Genomic DNA, 21056 nt, shown 5'->3' on the forward strand with positions numbered 1-21056 from the left:
TAGACCAACATGATTGCACTGGGGTGATGTTCTATCTTTACTTTTTTACAATTTTTTAATAAAAACCTTTAGCGAGCGATGTGAATCAAAGACTCGTTTTTCTTTTCTCTAAAAAAACTTTCCCAGGCATGATGACCTCGACGCGTCCTTGATGTGGAAAGAATAGTGTCAAGGGTAGTAGCTAATGGGTACGATGACGCCAATGGAAAAAGGGCTACCAAAATATCTCTATTTTGAAAGTTTCAAGTTCAGAGAACAATTTCTAGTAAGTTCAGAAGCAGAATCGGTTGGTCACAAAACGTGGTGCCCTTAACATTTAAGTATCAACCACATCTTTTTCATTAAAGATCGAAAAGTCTGGGGCGTTCGAAGAATCTGAGAGAGCACGGCAATACAACAGTGTGGCGATAAACACACTGCTATGCATCTTTTGATTGTACGGGAGCAAGATTTTTTTCACACTATCAGGAGTGGCAGCAAAACTTTTTTTGCAAGTCCAAGTCAAGTCACAAGTCAAGCTGGTCTAAACACCAGTCAAGTCACAAGTCTCATTGTCCAAGTACAAGTCAAGCTAGCTGCACATTATTTTGTCCAGCTGTGATAAGCAAAAAGAACTAGGCGTCAACTTACAGAGTTACAAGTTATACAAATACATGGGGCCGGTGAAGTAGCGTCTGACTTGGGTTGATAACAAGTCATTTTTTGCAACTCTAAGTCAAGTCACAAGTCAAAGCTGGTATTTACAAATCAAGTCACAAGTCACGAAAATAGCGACTCAAGTCGGACTCGAGTCCAAGTCACATGACTCGAGTCAGCGACTCTGCACAATATATAGTCTTGACATATACCACACTCTAATGTGATTGGGAAAATAGTTTATAGCCAGTCTTGGAAGGAGACTAGTCTTCACCTCTCGTGACAGTTGAAATTTCGGACTTTGAAAAAAAAATCCTAAAGAGTCAAGAATTAGAAAGGAAAGGAATTTTGCTGCATTTGAAAGTGGAATACAACTGAAAAATATTGATCGAAAAAAACAATACGGCCGTTTCACAATAGTGCGCCACCAAGAGTTTGGAACGCGCTGGCCAATCACAATGCGCAAAATTTGTCGACCCAGTGCGCGTTTGGAAAGGGTCGACAATTTTCGTGCGTTATAATTGGCCAACGTGTTGCAAACTCTTGGTGGCGCACTATTGTAAAACGCTCGTATTGATGACACACAAACGTACTGTACTTACGTCTAGCCTTTAATCTAGCCTGGATATCCATGGCCATAAAAATCCGCTCAGCTAGGCCCTGACACGTATGCAGGACGGGAGCTCTTAACCAGAACTTCTAGAATAAACGTAATGCAAGGATGGTCAAGGCGCCCTCCTTTAATTTTAAAGGTTTATAATCCCAAACCTTAATCAAAGTTAGATCACTTCGTATGCACCATTCCGATCCAATTTTGGATTATTTTGTGCAATAAATAACGTTATTACAAATAAGTTTTGGAGTGTACATCGTGATTTACCTGCAGAATTTAGGATATGGGCACTGAGTTTGAAGTGGCCAAAAGCTGGTGACTTTGTCAATGAAGACAATACGTACCCAACCCGTCCAACGCGAGATTCGGCCATTCCAGGACTTCAGGCCTGGAACGGCAATATTATATTTAATGTTCACTCCTGGTAATTAAAAATTACATTTTTCCAAACAAGACTGGATTTATGTACACTACCGAAATATTTGGAATGAATCTATACATGCACGGCCGCGTGCAGGTACTTACATCACGTAGTCTCGGTTCCCTGGTCGCTAGTTATCAATACCAATATTTTTTATAACAATCGGAAAATACAACATGTACTACGGGCAAATAATTTTGAAAAAAACATCCTCCGGCCAAGACTTTAGCCTTCATTCAAGTCGGCTTGTCAGAGCGTGTGTTAAAAATGTCGCGGCTGGGTTAGCTGTGAGCTGCTTGGGCCAAGACGGCAGAACTCGATGGCAGACTCAATCGGGATGCAGACGCAGGCTTAAGTCTGCTTGCCCTGAAGAAGGTACTCAGTTAACAAAAGCTCGGCAATCACATATTTCAAAGCACTGATTTTATATTATATTCTTGTCAATATTCTATATTAAGTAGTACGTTTAGCGTCGCGCAGTAGTGGTTTGTACATAATCGCGTGATACATGTAGGTCATGTGATGCCGGTCATTGATCCATATTCGTCACATACAGATTCAACTGGAATTTCCCGGGCGCCGATTGGTTCCTCCAGAATTCGGAGGAAAAGTAAAGAAAAAGTTAAACGGTTTGTTGGAGATTCCCAAGAAGGTAGAACTAGTCGATTGGTTAAATGAAGTCACGAGAGGGCGCAATAGAAATGACGCGCGAATAATGCTCAATCGAGTTCTGCGGTCTTGGCCCAAGACTACTGGGCTAGCTGCAGGCAGGCCCAAACACTGATCTCTATAATAAATTCTATTATAGTGGCCCAACCATGTACCACCGGCACCATACCGTACCAAATGCGAAGACAACTTTCGTAGCCATGGTTACGATATTGTTCCGCTTCTGCATTCATACCGTTTAATTTACCAACAGAATAGTTGATTTCAAGCATTAAGCTGTCTTTGGTGTGCAATTAATAATTTAGAGAAAGATTCAACCCCACTCGGTTCTCTTTCACGTTTACGAATTTTCACTAAAACAAAATAGTTCACTAGCGCAGTCACATTAGCAAACAAGGAAGGGCTACAGGGCACATTAGCAAAATAAGACGTGTGTCTGTACGGTGCAATGCTTGCATGTGCGCTTTATCAAACTTGGATCATATTCTAGCTTGTAATTAATCATTGTGGTGGAAAATAATGGCAGATAGTGTACAGACGTTAGAGCCCGGTTACAGAAGGTCTGTAGGTGGGGAAAAATCCGGTAGAATTCACAAAGGTAGGTCCGAATCGAAAAGTGTTTAGTTTACCGACTTGACATGCTCGAGTCACTGACTGGCTATGGCTGCAATATCATGTATTGTATCATCTGTCATTTGGAATCACCATAAAAAATATGAATAAGGTTTTCAGCTGTAGCTAGTGGTCTTGGTAGCAGTAGGACAGACGTTAGCTGATTTAGTCATGCAATGTCACTAAATTTAATTCCTTGACCTTGCCACTTCTATTGCACTTTTACTTTTGGACAATTTTTGTGTGTGCATGTCTTTTTTGGTTGTGTTTAGGCTATTCGATTTGAGGGAGGTGTAGTCAGATAGCCAAAGAAATGATTCCCAATGACTGAGACACTTTCATAAGTTGTGACTGTCGGCTCTGTAGCCTTACAGAATTTGTGAAAAGTACCCGTTAAGACACTTCTGCCTTTGCTGTAGTCTGCCCTCTGGCCTAACTTAGCTCTACTGACTCAAATTCAATGTTGTGAAAGCATTTTTTGTGTCATGTTCTGTTTTTCTGCATCCACCCAGGGCCAGGCGTTGTAGCAGCTACATCATCAATACCAACCAAGTACCAGACCATTGTTACACCAAATACGGATAAAAGGGGCTTTGGCGGGACCACAAAACGATTCAACTATGACCTGAACGTTGTAAGTATAAAGATTTGGACTTGTGTCTACACAGGCACTCTTATGATTAGTGTAATTAATAAATTAACAGGTGCTCTTTACTTTCGAGTAGATGTTATATACCTCGTAGTAAACTACTTGAACTTCAGATCGGTGTTTTATTACTGTTGATGGTGTTCATTTGTACATGAACACTCACCAATAAGTGTATTTACACTCATCCCATATCTTGAATACTTAAAAAAGGGTTTAAATACATGTACATCTCTCGTTGCAACTTACTTTGGTGGTCATTGTTCTTATTGAAACTGAGCTCTGCCATAGCAGTCGTTTTGAAGTGAGAACCAATACTTAGTCAGCAAAGTATAAGTGAAGTATTTGTGCTGTCTCACCATTCTGCTAGAATGAGAATCCTGGTCCAGGAACCTATGGCAATCTCAGAGTGGGAGCTGTCAAGGATAGCACGTCCTTCTCAAAGAAAGGGATGGGCGTCGGCTTTGTCTCCAAGGTAAGTGGTGAGGGACTTACTTGGGGTTTTAAGGGGGTGGGTCTGAGGTATGGTCATTCAGTCAGTTCCTCAAAACTATGCTGCTTCATTCCATGAACAATTACACTTGTGAGTGGGACATCCCACTTGTGTCACATTGCACGAAAGCAAGGGATCTGGGGTGGTATCGAAGCCAGCCTGACTCTCAATGGGGTTATTAACTCCTAAAACTGAGAAACTTGAGTCTCATCTTTGTCAAGTTATTTATTAGTTAGGACTGTGTCACTGTTGATGACTCCAGCACAGCTGACAGCAAGGTTTGATTTTCATGTATCTGTCTACCATGAGCAAAGGCTTTCTGCTTGTTAATACTAAAAAATTTTGGAGGCTAACAAGGAATTTTAGATTAAGCACGTACATCCATCTTATGTTGAACTTAGAGCTAAGTACTAAGAATTTATCTGCTATGAGCAAAAGACAGGGATCATAAATGTAAATTTCAGTTGACTGCAGAGTCGTGAAATTGGACCCAAACATAGACAAGAATTGGAGTTCAGATTTCCCATGGTTTTTTAACCAGGTGCATCGAATGCCAAGGCAGAAGGGCACACTCGGCCCAGGGGCAGCTGCCTACAGCCTCCCCAGCTTGCTACGGACCCAGTCAGACTACAACCAGGCACCGGCCTCCAGTTCCTTCCACAAGCCCATTGCGGTCGCGCAGGACAAGCGCGGGAACCAACCAGCACCAAATCAATACAACGTGAGTGCTCATTTAACTGGCCTGTCTGTTGTCATATCTGGACCTATCTATACCGACTCTGTGTACAATTTGTACGCCAACTTGAGAAACCAAAATCAATGTTTTCATAATGTGATACTTTCACCGTTGCGAAAAATCAAATTTTGATTTGCCTTCTCGTTGGGATACAGATATCCGACAATGTGTTACACAAGCACCATGGTAGCCAATTCCAAGCGTCATTCAAGTCGACCTCCAAGAGGGTAGATTTCCAGGGACACAAGACATTAGCGCCTGCTCCTTGTAAGTACTTCAGCCTCAAAAGCTTAGGGTGTCTTTGACTTTTAGCAAGTTCTCTTCACTTAAATGTTTGGAGACCTCTTTGGAGATGAAGTAAAAATAACAAGGGCAGGAAGAACTACCCAGTGCTTTTTTTGTTGTTGTTCTTGTTTAATTTTGGTTCGCCCCTCATTGTCCTTAATTAAACACAACCTGTTATTTGTTAAAAAAGCAGACCAAAAATTAGTGAAAATGTGCTTCATAATTGAGTGATTAATTTACCAAAGAAAAAGGTGCATTACATGAATTAATGCTAGTTAGGCGAAACGAGCCCAGCGTTTTTCTATAAAGATGATGAAGAGAAAGAAAACGCGCGTGCTCGTTAAAGAAAATTCTCAAATAGTTAGTTTTGATCTTGGTTCATTTCTGTAATGTTATTCTGTTCTCTCACTATAGGCCAGTATACAATCAGCGACAGTCTCACCAAAACTTCCAGCAAAGTTCCCACCAGTTGCTTCAAATCGACCTCCAAACGACAAATGACTGCCATGCCTGTCAATGTAAGTCAGAAGTGCATGTATTGCACATCTGCGTCCCACTTGGATATGAACGCATAAATCCAAGTACATGAACTCCAAGATCCAGCAAAAATTTACAGTTCATGCTAAGAAGACGACGCCTTTGTTCACAATTCACATAATCTTCTGTTTTGCTTTATGTTTTTGTAGAACCCAGGTCCCGGCCACTACAAGCCTCATGAACCAGTCGAAGAGCCTGCTAACAGGTTACTGATGCCGTAAGTTCACAGTCCGGTTTTTAGTGTTTCTTCTTTCCAAATAAGCACATTTCATGCAACTGCTTACTTGAATTCTAGTTTTTGTTCCTACATCCTTGCTTATTAAGTCTCTCAACTTCTGTCGCTGACAAAGTTGAGGTACAGAATAGTTTTGTTGCATGACTGAAAGTTAGTGCTATACTTGAGTTTCAATCTGGTACAGCACCAGTTTCAAATCATCTACAAATGCAGGTGAAATGTCGTACGAACATGTGGTGTGTATGCTGGAGTTACTGTGGGTGGGCATTCACCACGTTCAGGGGACAAGTTCTTTTCTTAGGGAAATTTGAACCGAGTTTTTGGGGCATTTCTGAGTCCCCACAACGTTTTTTAGGGTCCCCACAGAATAGGTGATATGTCGAGTATATGTCCCCACAACTACGGTGCGGGAGTGTGTGGTCTTGCGTGGTTATTATTTTACCATACTTTGGGAATCACAAGCAATGCCTACTATCATTAATGGCCTCCTACCCCATCTGTTGCAGGAGAAAGCATTACTTGTGTATATCCGCCCCTGCTATGCCCCTCCCACCTCCCTTACCAGAGCCGGGCCCGGGCAGCTACGAGCTGGTCAACTACAAGGGTCCATCTAAGCATTACATGTCCGGAGCAGTGTTTGTGTCGACGACAAGTCGATGGACGGGCAACGTCCACAGGACCTTGGATAACCCGGGACCAGGTATACATTTTTTGTTGATTCGACATTGTTCTTCAGGACTGTCACAGTGGATTGGATTTCTGGAAGTTGGTCTCTGCTGCTTAACAGGTTGACTTGTAGTCGGCAGTCAAATTGTTGAGGCCTAAAACGTGGATCAGACGTCCGGATGGGGGCAGATTTATTGCTTCTCTTTGGTTCTACAGGGTACACTTGTGGATTCAGGACATCCCTGATTGAATTTGTGTTTTTGTTTTCCCCACTTCAATTTCCATTTACTAAAAAAGTATTCAACTTTGCAGTCCACAGCAAGTGAACAAACCCTGCTTCCAAATTCTTGCTTTCATAAACCCAGGTTGCATTTGCATGCAAAGTCATCCCGCCTGCTCATTTCCTTATCTGCAGTACCATTTGTTGTAACAGAGACTTGCATAGCTCAAGAGGCATTGAAACTTCTTTCTGATCAATGCTAGATTGCCATATTTTTTTTATTCACTCTGCAGCAACGTACCGACCAGAACCTGTCAATAAAGGCCAGTCGTTCCTGTACAACGCACAGAAGAAATGGATCCTACCATGATCCTCCAAAACTCCTGCTTACCCGTCCGACCTCAGTTTTGTGGACTGTCGTAGCTGTCCCCTTGGGGGATGGCAGGATTTCAATTTTTATCGAAGTGTGAAAAGAAGATATTCGCAACTTTGTTTCTGGAAAGATTGAAACAGAACCTCAGAACCCGTAGAGCTGTAAGCTAAGCTATTCATACAACACGTCCACAAATGTACGAGGTCAGCTTAAAGGAATGGAAAGTTGTTTTTTTTTTTACAGTTGTCCAGCTCTGGAATGAAAACGTTCTCTGAAACTTCACAGTGCATTTAAGCTGCATTGCTCCCCTAAAAATCCAGTTTCATTTTTTCAGTAAAAATATTTTGGAGTGTTTTCTAAAAGTGTAACAAGTCAAGCCTGATGATAAATAGAATATGAGTGTTCCAGATGGGTCCTGAAATATTTGAAATCTTCCTACAAGGAATTTAACTGACACTCACTTTTTAGGGGGTTGTGAATTGGGAATAGAAGGTGAACTGTGATCCGTCCAGAATCTTTTTTTTTAATTTTGGTGTATAAAACTGCTTCTACTGTCAGGAGGATAAAAAAAATCTTAAGATTTTTAGATACAGGCATTTTGTTTTCCAAAGCTTGCAATATTTATTTGTAAATAAAATTGCATTTACGTACCTGCTTGTAAATTAATTTTTAAATGTATATATCTATAATATTAAAATAAAAAAGGTGATATGAATTTTGTGCTTTGTGTATATTTTTTAGAAAAAAAGGTTTTTCTTAATTTTTCATCCAAACCTTAAAATTGGATTTCGTCCGATTTCATAGCATTGGAATTTACGAACAAGTGTCTGGTGCAGACGACTCCTCACTTACAAAAGCGCCACCAACGGTAACTGCTGCTCAAGCCACCCAACGTCACGGTTTCCATGGCGCTAACACGACGCCTTCTAACACGCCACCGCGGGGTCTATAAACAATCATTTGATTGGTGCTGCAACACAGAATGAAAACAAAGTGGCAAATAGCAGACCCTTTTGAGTTGTGACTCGGTGGATGTTGTGTTGCTTAGCGACGAACATATGGGAGTGTGTTTTGGTCGTGCCACACGCATGCGGCAGGCTAGTATTCGTCGTGTTGTGAGAGTGAAAAAGCGCACACACATCTACGGGCTCACACATCCAGAAGAAACTAGGGTTTTATTGAGCTACTTGTGTTGTAGCAAGCTACATTTTTCTTCCGTTTCTGTTGAGTGTATTTGTGGTGAGTTGATTGCTGAGCTTTAGCATGTTTGGAATGAATTGAGCTACCTGCCGTAACTTTGCTAAACGATAGGCCTTACGTTATATTGTTTTTCCAAAGTTTGGCCTAAATTTGTGAAATTAGGTTAACTTTCAGACGTAAGGCTAGGCTAATCATGTTAATCTTAATGACCACCTTAGGCTGAGCCAACGCGCCAAGGCCAACAGGCTCAGGTTTGAATAGGGCCTAGTAGACCTAGGTCCACAGATGATACTATCCCTGCTTGGTAACACTACAGATTTTATGTTGAAAGATGTTATGTTTTCTGTGCGCATTAGGCCTATTTGTTTTTTCTGTGTCTTGCAGGAAAAATTCCATAGGGGCCTAGCCTAATCATGTCTATCAGAGCAGACATAGCCAGCAAGCCAGTCACTCACTTCGCTCCGTCTGACTGGCACACCAACAACCACCTCCTTGCCACAAACGCTGAGAAGCTCCGCGATGGCTCCCATGACACTCGCCAGAGCTCCCACCAACTCCGCAATGAGACCTACAACCGCACAGCCTGGGGCATCCATGACAGCACCACGCGGCTGTCCAACCGTATCGACGACATCGAGAAGTGGCGGGAAACACTGGAGAAGACACTGGCTGACACGGACGAGGAGATTGCTAGACTCGCTCAGATGAAGGATGAAGCCGAGAGGGCACTGGAGGCCAAAGCGTTGCCCCTTGATGTTGCGACTGAGTGTGTAACACTCCGAGACGGCCGCAGAAAAATTGATGTTGTTGATGATGAGGCTAGTTCACAGTTGAATAAGGTAAAAACTTAAGTCTAGAAATGCTTATAAAAATGAAGCACGAAATGATGGAAAAAGAAACTCAAAATGTACAGCAGATTACATTATTTATTTAAGAGTCATAAACAAAATAATTAAATTCTTTCCTGGGATGAGTAAAGTTACTTTCAGCAATGGAGCATTGTAAAATCTCTACAACACACTTGTCACCTAAAACTCCTCATTTCAGAATGTAAACATGACTTCTTATTTCCCTGACCAGGAAGTAGAGGTAATCGAAGGCATCAAGGAGGCCTTGCAGGCCAAAGTGGCCTCGGCCTTTGAGCAGCTGTGTCTTCTACAGGAGGCCCGCCAGCAGCTGGCCGCAGACCTGCGCGACAAGACGGAGGCCAAACAGATCGACACATACTGCAAGGATCTCAGCATCGATTCACCCGACATCTGCCTGCAGCCAAACTCCACCCGCACGCCCAAGGGGTTGGTCCTGTTGCGTTGTAAACCCGTTAAGAAAATTGAACCAACAAATGGTCTCTCGGTGTTTTTGTATCGAGTACATGTATGCCGCGTATTAATATCCGAATTTTGAATTTCATTGAATAGGAGTGTGACCCCTCAGACATGGCAGGACTTCAGCCAGTACAACACAGACCGCGCCAATGCCGAGATCCGCTCATCCACCCACCTACGCGAGGCCATCAACAACACCATCAAACAGACCGACAACGACCTGGAGGCCCAGCGCCAGGCCTCGGAGTTTGCGCTACGGAAACGCATCCACGAGATGGAGCAGGCCAAAGATGAGGACGAGTGGCAGAAGAAAAATGTGAGTGCAGGACAGAGTCTCGTGACTTACGACTCAGACTTTGGACCTGACACAGGACAAGTTCAAATGCAATAAAGTCACATTATTTCCAGACAGAAAAAAATTCATTTCATAAATTGATACACCTTATGATTATCACTGATGTATTTTCTTCCTTTGAAACAGACAGAAGAGGAGATTGCCAAACAGGAGAAGAACATTCGAGATCTCGAGCGCGCCATTGAAGACAAGCAGAAGCCCTTGATGTTGGCCATGACACGCCTGGAGAACCGCACCTACAGACCCAACGTGGAACTCTGCCGAGACAATGCCCAGTACGGCCTGGTGGGGGAAGTACATGAGATCCAGGACTCAATCAAGGCCTTGCAGAACAAGCTGCAGGACTCACAGTAAGTCGCTCAGTCTTAATAACCATAGTTGACAAGGATCATCTCTGTAAAGCAATGCTTCAGATGCTGCCTTTGGGTCACTGCCTAATCTTCATAGAGAAGAAATTGAGAATGCACCAAGAGGATTTCCAAATCTCAACCTTTATGTTTGTCTCTGCCTAATTTTTACCCCCGACTTTGGAGTTTCAGATCATGAAAAGGTTTCGTTGGAGAAGGATGGGAATATACATGCATTTTCATTTAGTTTCGACATTATTGGCCTGCAAACTGTTTCCACGTCAGAAACGAAGCCTGAGACATAGTTGAGATTAAATAAAAACCAATGCTACAAATGCTGAGTGTGAAGTTTTTAATTCCAGGAGAGATACTGCAAAAAAGAATATGAAAAAAAAAACTAATGAATTTTCAAATACCCCTGTAAAATACTGAAGTAAACAGTGTGTTTTTTTGGGTTTGTTTGGTTGTTTTCCCAGTACCTAAAGCTAACCCACTGACTACCCTTTTCTTTTCACAGCAACATCAGGGATGCTAACGAGAAGCAACTTGACCGCATCAAGCAGGATCTAGTGCTCAAGAACAACTCCCTGGACCTGGACAACAAGTGCATGAAGGTCAGGGAGCAGCTGACCTCCGGCCCCGTCACCCAAACCCAGAAGAACTTGGGCACATTCCGGACCGATCGGGAGCTGTACACTGCCATGAATGCCATCCAATATTGAGGCTTATCAAGGATTTGGAGGGGGGGGAGTTGTTGGTCGGAGCTCTAACAGGGAGGTCCAGTTATTCGACACTGCAGTATGTGGAAATCTGTTGACTTGGTAGCAGAGACAAAGGAGTTTTCTTCACTGTTGCTAATCACCTCGGAGTGTCTTGGGTTCCGAGCGGCACTTTTCAAGAACTGCTCCCGAATTCTCTCTGATGAGATTTTTTTTTAGTCAGAGGTGTACCGTATTCAAACCAGATCAGATTTGTAAACCTGTACGGATTCTGAGACATGAAAGCAAATGTTGTCATTGTTTCTTTCCCTATTCTGAGAACACATTTACATAGAGCCCTACCAAGTCAGCGTTTCTGCTACCAAGTGGATAGATTATGTCCTCCTTTTCAAGCCCGAGAGAGAAATGTTAATTTATATCCCGTACTTCCAAAAACATTGTACAGAATAACCAATGTTTCCAGTAAGTCCTCTGGTCAGTTGACCCTTTTACCATCATGAGACTGTGAAATTTTACCTTCCAATAATTCTCAACACGAGTAAAGCAAATGACCACTTTGCCAATTACTGTCCTGCAAAATCTGTCCATGTGTTGCAGCCAGACAGCATTTTATAAGAGCTGCTTGTTCTTTTTTTTTTAATATTAAATATGCTTTAAAAGGTAACATGATTTAACTGGCTTGTCGTGTTACTGTTTGGTGTAGGCTGGCAGCAACATTTCTGAGGCTGGAACACCACACCAACAGTATCTTTGTCAGTTACAGGGCGCAGTTTAATCAATTATAAACCTTAAAACTTAAAAGCTCTCCTGTTTCAATTATCTTCAATATTTTTTTGAGTGAAAAGAAGAAGTAAAGCAGTAAAAACTGGGTCGAGTTTTTCTTCAGTAAATCGGACTTCGGAGGGAGGGAAGGGGGCTTAGGCAAGGGACAATGATATGCATGGATTTATTTTGTACTCAAGTCTAACTTATCAAATGCCTTATTGCATGGTTGTAGTGAAATAGAAATCCAGTGAATTGTCAAATGCACATTGAGCAATTTCTGTTATTTTCAGCACTGTATATAGTGTGAGTATTAATATGCATCAAATTTTCTTTAATGTGGCAATGCATGAATATTCTAATAAAGAACTGTCATAAACTCAGTTCAGACTTCTTCAATTTGACTAGTGTTTTTCCCATTGTCAAAGTCTTCTTCCAAACGCTACAAAGAAATAGAACGCACATTATACATGTACATATTTCCAGTGCAACATTCAGCATGTTTATAGGTTATTTTGACTGCAAAATAAGTGTAGAAAGAAAGACTAAATAAACAAGGAAACTCATTTTTCGTTTTTTGTAAATTTATGTACAGACATAACCATACAGACATGTAATGTCACAGGTTCCTGAAATCGAGCACTCGAACACAAAGCATGAAAAAAATACAATATGATGAATGGAAATTTTCCACCTTTCGCTAATCCGGCAGACACAGGACTGTACTTCTTCAGATAAAACAACCTCCCTCAGAACTAAGCAGCAGTTGAAAGTTTCCAGAGAGTTCAAAGATATTTTTTAATTGAATACACCTGTACGTGTAGAAGTACATGTATATGCAAACATTAAATAAGAGTGTGCGTGCCATCACGATTTTCAAGACAATTCTATACCAACTTTACAAATATACAACTGGCAGTTTCCATGGAATTTATTATCAAATTATTTAATGGACGGATGGAGCAGTTGGAATGTTCCGCATGAGCACCCTGGGGCATGTTTTGGCATGCATGAAACAATGTCTGTTTGTGATATAACCGTGAACAGTCCTTATTCGCTTGTAAAAAAACAATGAACTAAAACATTGTTTCCATTTCATGCAAACGAGCACAGCGTACCCCTCATTTCAAATCAATGGAGGTACGTCAGGGTCATCCACAAAGTCCTCACTATTGGGTCTATCCACAGCCTCCTTCCTCTTTGTACACTCATACGGTCCATGTTGGCCAGACTTCTCTGTCACCATGAGGTCCACATTTTTTGCCAACGTTGGATCGACCTCCAATGTTCCACCAAACGGGCTGAGGAGAGGAAAGAAAAGCAATCTTGGGCTTTACCATTTGCCAAAGACATGATAAAGTCCAGGTCATTTTGACAAAGATACAACACCCCAAATGTTTACATTATCTATGCCTAACTAATTTCATTTCATTAACAAACGTGGGGTCACTCATCTAAACAAATGGATTAAGGATGAGGCAAACCTTATTTGAAAAAATTAATGGGGTGCAATTATAACAAATGACAACAAACCTTCCCGTTGATTTCCTCTGCTTTTCCTCATCTATGGATCTGATGTCTCTTGCGGTGTTGGCTGGTTTTGTGACTTTGGCCTTAATGACCTTGTTTGCCTTTACAATAAAAAATATTAAAAATTTATCACCAATTACAAACATTTGGCAATCGCATTTCATGTACATGTACTTCCATAGTGCTGCCTCAGGTAAAGATATCTATGCCCAGATGACCTCAAGGAATGTGACCTTTGACCTTGGCATATTGACCTCTTACCTTTGGCATTGTGATAAGCAGATGTCCAGTGGTCTGTGACCGCTGGGCCTTGCTGCTATCAGGCATGATCTCTTCTGTCAAAACCAACTGGAACACCTGTGAAAACCGAAGAAAAAAAAAGTGAGATTGGTCCGTAATCAATTTGACAAATTTACAGTTGCTGTTGTATAGAAACACAGACAAGCCGATTCCTGACCTTTCCTTTGATGACAACCTTGACGTGGGTCGGTTGGACATCCACATCGATGAGTGAGGTATCAAGGTATTTATAGCATGCCACATCCAGGCATAGACAATTGTTCTCTTCGTCGTCTGTCAGTGAGAAGTCAATTCTGTCAAGAGTTAAAGTTGTGATCTGTTATGGCACGTGCAGATACGATGTGACATCAATGGCATCTCCAGTAAAGTGACTTCAAAGCTGTCCCCGACTTTTGGCAATGAAAGTCAAACGACCGAGGATCATCCATTCACTGCAACTCACTCAGAACGAACAGTCGACATGTGTACATTCAGATTTCCTACAAACGACTGCAGCACAAGAGCATATTCCATTCTCAAATCGTGGGAACAGCCATTTGAGGTTAGCCGGGGGAGAAAAATCAGCATTGCAACACAGGTTTTGGCCATCTAAAGGCTCACATCCTTCCAAAGATCAGTTCTTTGCCCTCATACTGACTTACAATTACACATCCGCTTATGACACCTCATGAAGGCTTGCATTATTTGTTTCTCCTTGAAGGGTTAAAATTGGACTCACTTTGCTTCATTGACATTCAGTAGTTTGCCATTGTCAGTCTTCAACCGGATCTTCCGTTTGGGAACATCGGGACCAGGTTTCCTTCCGTGAGCAAAAGCAATGGCAATAACACACAGGAGTCAAGGACGAGTGCAAACAGAGTATTGGACCAGCATGGGGTCTGGTTGGGTTAGATCGAGAATTACCATTGCTTTATTGCATGGAGAAGAAATTAATGATAAACGATTGAGGAAAATGATATCAACTTACGATTTCTTCTCGTCTTTTTCCCTCGCCTTCTTGACATGTTCGTGAACTGCTATTCTGGACTCGGGAGTGAATTCTGTTTCCTCCTGCCAGAAACTGCACATGAATAGCAGTCACAAAAACATCTCTTTCAAATTTCCATCCTGTTGCTTTAAGACAGTTGACATATCTCAAAACCTTCAAACCAGTCCTTTCAATTTGAAACTAGTGTCCAAAGGAGAAACCAACCTGCTTAAGTCCTCTTCCGTTTCCATGGTTTCTGTCTCATCGTCTTCCTGAATTCCTTGGCCGTTTGAGCTGCTCTCCTTTGTTCTGGTTGAGTCCCTGAGAAAACAGCGACGGAAAGTTTTCTAAATCAAATAACATCAACATCAGCTTGGACCTAGTTGCAAGGTTTGACTAATAAGCATTTGTAAAACTTCATATTAGTGTAAATACCTCAATGTTTCAGCACAGATATGAAGTAAACTCACCCCTCGTTCACATCAGTGTACCAGCGACCATCGAATCCAGGCCTTTTGTTCTCCTCCATTTTCTTACTTTCTCCTTTCTCTTTTTCCTTCCAAGACAGAAAGTGTCAAATCCAAAGGCTGAAACCATTCTGCTCACACATTTTTTTTTTAGGGATGATGAACAACAGAAGTGCATCTGATACTTACTCTTTTTATTCTGTACTCTTCTTCTTGTTGAAGTATCTTGGGTCGGATGCTGCTCAAGGCTTGGACCGCTTTGATTCGCTCCGATTTTTCTATCTCTTTACCGTCAAGATACTGTCCAAAGAACAACCCTCATCACTTTTGTCATTTTACTGCAATTGATTCTCAACAGACAAGAGAAAGTCTATTACAAGTAATGAAATGTGGGGGTTCTGCACCTGTACTTTTGTGCTCATTCCTATGAAATTGCTTACCTTTAACTGTGGCAAGACGGCAATGACATACTCCCTGTATCCTTCAAACTTTGTGCATGGGTTGCCTGTTAAGAACCTGAATAAAGAACACGAGGCAATACAACGATACTTGGAGTGATTGCAATTTTGGTTGGGTTAATTTTAAAAAACCTACAAAAAATCAATCCAGACCTCCAGAGAATTTTGAAGAATCTCGCAGGCTTACGGTGAATAAATATACTGTACACCCAAATGCCTTGTAACATCACACAAGTCTTGCATCGACGCAAATATCGATTTTACTTACAGCTCTCTCAGGTTGTAGTTTTCCTTCAGGCTCTCAAGACTCGTGAGCTCCCCTACAAAATTAACGGTGAGGTCCAATTTCTTGAGTGACTCACACCCTGAGGAACAATAGGGAGATGGAGGAAAGAATGGTACCACGTAATCTTTGTGAGTTGTAGGGGTACACATGAGAACAAACTGTTTTAGTCCATATGAACCTTGACCATTTCCCTCTGTGGAGTCACTAGGCCAATCAGATCACTTTGTTTTTATGCATGCTGCAGCATTGCATTCTTGTTTGCCCGTGCTCAATTCTGTCTCTTCTCTGGGGCAAAGCTGGCGGAACGCGGGCAGCTGTAAGGACAAAAACATGACTGGTCTCACCTTCCAAGCTCTCGATTCTCTCAACATTGTTCAGTGCCATGTTGAGGTATTCCATCTTCTTCAATCTGCTGACATTCTCTGAGAAAAAAAAGGTCAAACAATGAAACTATGGTCAAGAAAATAATGTCAGTTTGGTTAATACGGTTTGGTTAGTATGGTAAAAATTCTTATTTTCTACAGTAAATTTCTGGGTTCATTCTCACCTATTTTGGGAATGAGATTGCTCTGTAGATACAGGATTTTCAGCTCACGGCACCATTTATCCAAATGCTCTATCCTATTGATGAGGATAAACATGTATGAATATTCATGAAATACAAGGATATATAAACCAATCAGCGGCATGTGTCAGACAGGTCCATTCACTGATATAAGCTTGCATTAAAATTTCTATCCCTACTTATATAAAAGTTGTACTGATATTCTGTGACTTTGTTTTACTTGTAAATAAATAGAAGTTAGAAAAATACCTTGAAAAATCATTATTGGGGCTTAGTACCACACACATATGTGAAAATGGGAAACAAAAAAAGAAGTGTTCATTTCCCAAATTCAAATTATTAATTTGAAAACTGTGCAAGTTTTCCACAAATGTGGGATTTTAAGGAACAACAATAGCATACCAGATGTCATTAAAAAACTTCACTGTTCACTTGCTTGACACAATTAAGATAACTAAATAAAACCTGTTGAAACTAACTGCATGCAACTGAGAGAGGTTGGGATTCTGAATGAAAGAAAGCTCAAAAATTGAGCCCACCGTTCAATATCTTGCTGATGGAGGGAGATTTCTTCCAGTGTTGATATCTCCATGTTATTGTGTTCTGCCCGCTTGCGGATTAGGTCCTCTGAAACTTGACGGGGTGAAAATGAAAAGACACTATGCAGAAAGGCAATGAAAAATCTCTTTATTAACGTTAATAATAAAACGGTTTACAGTCACTTCGCCCCATTTCCACATCACCCCATCTCCACTTTGCCCCGTTTCCACCAGGCCCCATTTCCAGTTGGACTAGCATCGGTGTTATTTCTCATCCTCTTCAAGTTTATTTCAAAGCGACATACACAATTCTGTTCACATCGGTCTGGTAATTGTTGATCATGCATCTGCATCTGGACAGCTGTACCCGGGTGATCGAATAAAGCTCAGCACGCAGGAAATTTCGTGGAAACATGCTCACTTCAAGTACGAGCAAAACAACTTAAACTTAAACTGATGAACACAGAAAATACACACATAGACAAAATACTAAAAAATTAAGGTGAAGAAATCTTGCAACATCAATTTTTTTTCGTGTAACGTTATAACTTGGGAAAAAAGTGCGGTCGTCACTTACTTCGAACCATCTTTGTCAAGACCAGAGCTAAATTCACCACCACTGCAGCTGCAAGACTAATACTTCACTTGTTCGAATCTAGGAGAGCAGTAATGAACCTCTGGTGGTTTAACTGTCCTTGCGACGCATAAACAAAACTTCATTAACAAACTTAGTTTGAATTGACTACTCACACACCACAGTCTAGTTTGATGTAACCAGAGAGTAGCTAGCTGTGTGTAAACAGAATAAATAGCGCCACCAATAGCTCAGATCGTCTGATCAATAGTTTCCTTAGAAATCCATCTGAAGACTGTTGTCTGCTATTACCATTTAATTTTTATTATAAGATTTCTCCCAATTTTACTGTACCGTCTGCCTTTTGTAGATTGAAACTGAATAAATAAGAATAATTCATCCGAAATTAAGGATAACCTGATGGAGGGGGGGGTATAGTGTCTAGTTCCCATCTCCCACTCCCTGTTCCTAACTATGGCGTGCATGCCTGGGGCATACCGGCGCGGTACCGACCAAACATTCCACTTGTGAAAAAACCCGCAAAAACATGACACGGGATGGCTAAGTCCCAGCCAAGTTTAACCGCAAATATAACCAGTTACCTCGAGGGCCATGTGTACCCAGAAAAGCGAAACATCAGGTTGTCTCATCAGGGACTTATTGACAGGACTGTGGCACCAATTCTTCAGCTTGTCGGGGAGAATGACGACCGTTTTCAGACCGATGTACCCCGCACTTCAGACTGTACCTTCGGGGTGACCGCCGTTGGCGAACACCGCTTCGATATCTTGGTCCCACTTCGTAATCTCCTCACCCGGAAAAGTCAAGGTGTACCGGCAGAAACGGAGTGCTTCACCTACACGGATTCTAGTCAGAGCGCTAATCCTTACGTCAAGCCGTTGCCTGGCTTTGGGTTTGTGAGGACAGACACGACTGTCACGCTTCTACAGGATTTGTGCGGCAGAAATGAGGATGTAGGTTGCTATGGTTACAGATGGCGGGCGTGATTCTGTGGGTTAGATGCCCCCATCCCGACCATTAAAAACATTTCCTTGTGAACTTTCAACACTCCTCCCCTCCCATTTCAGAATTCTCCAAATTGTCCTAGAATACAATAAACAAAATAAACAATCAAGCAATTCTCTGAAAAATCTCTTAAAATTCTCTGAATTTAATTTTTTAAAAATATTTTGCAACGCTTATAAAAGCACAATTTAAATATACCTGTTAAATAAAGTTGATTGTAGACTTGGGTTGTTTACAAAGGATGATACATTGAGCTTAACTTTTTTAATTCCAAGTGTTATTGAGTTCAGGGGATGAATGTACCAATGAATTTACTTTCACAGGAGCAGGGTTCTTTGTTGATGCCTGGTAAAGTCCTGCGTCGATTCCATCGTCATATTGAGGCAGCAGTCCACACATTGGAGCAAGAATGCTTCTGGGAACGAGAGCCGACAGTCTACCAGGTCATGATCCAGCTGGAAGGTCAGTTCAGGGATACAGTGCTAGAGTGTCCACAGTGGCCATTTTTCTTTGGGTGGCTACTTTAGCCAGACTTCACCGTGCAAGTATCTAGGACATTGGACAGAATACCTATACCCAGATTCTCGAATAAACTCATACTTGCTTTTTTTCTTGGTTTATTTCAATAAAACTGGGTGTAATCATACAAATTCTGCTTTAAATTTGCTGAAGGATTGTGTTGTATAAGATCTCTCAAGTAAAGATACATGACCTTTCTGATTTCAGGACCGTCTGTGACACTGACTGTTCTCATGAGGGGCAGTACCTACACTGTTAGTCTCTTACCAGCCATTCATGTGAACTCATGGCCAGTGGAGATATTGAGCCATTGGCCTCATTGTTCATGGATGTCATTGAACAAAATTGAGTCCGTCAAATCACATTTCTACCTCTTTGCAATAAGGTATGTGGCCGTAGTTTGACAGATATTATGAGAGAGGAATTTTTTGTCAGAGAAGTTTCCTTTTTTTCAAGAAAAAGAATGCCTTATTATTTCTTACCATCATAATTTTTGTGTGTGGAACTTTCTTATTTCTTTCCATGGAGAAAAAGCCAAGGATGTTTATCTTCAATAACATTTTTCAAAGACTTTTTGACCATTTGTAAAATTTGAAGTATTCTAGCCAGTTTTTTAACTGGTTTTGATTTAGAAATCCATTTTTGTTTTGACTTGTAGGCCTAAAGGGACCGACGATGCTCGTAAACTGTGGTGTGGCTGTTTTTACCCTGGTGAGATACTTCTAGCCTCACAGGCAGATGATGGTAGCAAGGATACATGCCGACATCGGGCCCTGGATGCTATGCTCGCGGTGCAGGACGAGAACCGCCAGGACTTCCACCCAGTCACCTCTCGCATCATCCGCACTGCATTCCTGCACCAATGTGTGCAGTATCCCCAGGACGAAGACTGGGAACCAGACAAGCTGGGCCGCGCCTTCGTGGACCTTTTCCTGGCCATCATCCAAGGCCTTATCAAAGGGGCTTGTTCTCATTTCTTTCTCCCCCAAACAAACCTTTTGGCCGGTTACGACAAGAAAGACCTGAGGCGGGTTGCCGACCACCTCAAGGTGATTCTGAATGACGTTGTGCAGCGTCCTGACCAAACCAACTTCTTGGGAGACTCTTGTGGACGGAAGAAATTCTCTCTGTTGAAAACAACTTGTGGTCCGAAATTCTAACATACTGTGATAACCAGCAAATAGCAGGCTGAAAAGAACTTTTAGAAAGGATGAAACTATTATTTTTACTCGGATAGAACATTGTTCATGTTGTTGCAGATTTTGGGGAGTAAACATAATTTTAATTACAATAAACTTGTATTTACTTACAGTTGTTAACATATTTTGCATAGTACCTTTCTTTGTATTCAAAGAAAATTATAAATGACCCAAGAAGATATTAAAAACCTTGGATGAAAGATCTGTTTGAAACTTGACTTTTTTAATCCACACAAAATGACTATTCTTGTGGGAGGTTGGCATTACACCGCAAAACCCCATTGCTGTGTCGGGCGTTTTGGTTCCTTGTTTACGATTTTCACTAAAAGAACTATGAGTGGAGACTTAATTGTCTCGGATTAAACAGAAGAATTGACTGTCAGTTGGGGTGTCAAGCCTTCCTTCGGTGGCGACGAGAGTTGGCTTTGGTCATTGGGGGCGCTGCTTCGGTATGCCGCCTTATTAGAGCTCTGAGAGAATTGTATTACGTGAGATGCGTATCCGCTTGAAATGCATGGATCGTCACACTCGATATCGCTTCAATAGGGCGTGCCTGATGGAGCGTAAAGTTTGTCGGGCCACAAGCATTGAAATAGCCCCTCAAATAAAAATTCACCTTGAAAATGCCAACAATTCCTATAACTGCATCAACGTTCTTTTTATACTGAGTTTGTATGTGCAAGGCGTTGAAGTACTGCCGCTATTTGAGTTTTCGGAGTAGTACACACCTTGACAAGTTAGCTTTGTTACGGTCTTCTTTTACGTAACGGTTAACC

The 21056-nt window shown here is 41.6% G+C and overlaps 4 protein-coding genes across 7 annotated transcripts; 3 read left to right on the top strand and 1 right to left on the bottom strand.

Moving 5' to 3' along the window:
* Window positions 1-2538: 2538 nt before the first annotated feature.
* Window positions 2539-8382, top strand: stpg1 (sperm tail PG-rich repeat containing 1). The gene is made up of 9 exons (XM_022238032.2): window positions 2539-2937; window positions 3464-3585; window positions 3968-4072; window positions 4632-4811; window positions 4982-5093; window positions 5526-5629; window positions 5798-5865; window positions 6390-6583; window positions 7063-8382. Exons 1-9 carry the CDS (start codon window positions 2859-2861, stop codon window positions 7137-7139), a joined length of 1041 nt encoding a protein of 346 aa, XP_022093724.1. The 5' UTR covers window positions 2539-2858; the 3' UTR covers window positions 7140-8382.
* On the top strand, window positions 8228-12233 carry tekt2 (tektin 2). Of its 2 annotated transcripts, none has more exons than XM_022236533.2 (6): window positions 8228-8381; window positions 8727-9181; window positions 9423-9637; window positions 9761-9983; window positions 10149-10372; window positions 10887-12233. In XM_022236533.2, exons 2-6 carry the CDS (start codon window positions 8756-8758, stop codon window positions 11089-11091), a joined length of 1293 nt encoding a protein of 430 aa, XP_022092225.1. In that variant the 5' UTR covers window positions 8228-8381; window positions 8727-8755; the 3' UTR covers window positions 11092-12233. The 2 variants fall into 2 exon arrangements, with proteins under 2 accessions (XP_022092225.1, XP_022092218.1); XM_022236526.2 differs by having other exon boundaries at window positions 8243-8381; window positions 8741-9181.
* A 180-nt stretch (window positions 12234-12413) lies between these two features.
* On the bottom strand, window positions 12414-18259 carry LOC110980137 (dynein axonemal assembly factor 11-like). Of its 3 annotated transcripts, XM_087148925.1 has the most exons (16): window positions 18139-18259; window positions 17540-17617; window positions 16963-17056; window positions 16406-16479; window positions 16203-16280; window positions 15841-15937; window positions 15555-15630; window positions 15304-15414; window positions 15118-15203; window positions 14873-14968; window positions 14648-14740; window positions 14399-14479; window positions 13838-13973; window positions 13642-13737; window positions 13384-13481; window positions 12414-13151 (listed from the first exon to the last, which is right to left on the bottom strand). In XM_087148925.1, exons 2-16 carry the CDS (start codon window positions 17547-17549, stop codon window positions 12977-12979), a joined length of 1401 nt encoding a protein of 466 aa, XP_087005051.1. In that variant the 5' UTR covers window positions 17550-17617; window positions 18139-18259; the 3' UTR covers window positions 12414-12976. The 3 variants fall into 3 exon arrangements, with proteins under 3 accessions (XP_087005051.1, XP_022092208.2, XP_087005052.1); XM_022236516.2 differs by lacking the exon at window positions 18139-18259 and having other exon boundaries at window positions 17540-17750; XM_087148926.1 differs by lacking the exons at window positions 15304-15414; window positions 18139-18259 and having other exon boundaries at window positions 17540-17750.
* Window positions 18021-20480, top strand: LOC110979767 (protein mab-21-like 3). Its single transcript, XM_022235819.2, has 4 exons — window positions 18021-18510; window positions 18886-19024; window positions 19289-19466; window positions 19740-20480. The coding sequence occupies exons 1-4, from the start codon at window positions 18094-18096 to the stop codon at window positions 20239-20241; spliced, it is 1236 nt and encodes a 411-aa protein (XP_022091511.2). The 5' UTR covers window positions 18021-18093; the 3' UTR covers window positions 20242-20480.
* The last annotated feature ends 576 nt before the right edge of the window (window positions 20481-21056 follow it).

The sequence above is a fragment of the Acanthaster planci genome, linkage group LG18 (assembly GCF_054643075.1).
Source record: "Acanthaster planci isolate LZ-2023a linkage group LG18, COTS_SCS, whole genome shotgun sequence".
Taxonomy (NCBI): domain Eukaryota; kingdom Metazoa; phylum Echinodermata; class Asteroidea; order Valvatida; family Acanthasteridae; genus Acanthaster; species Acanthaster planci.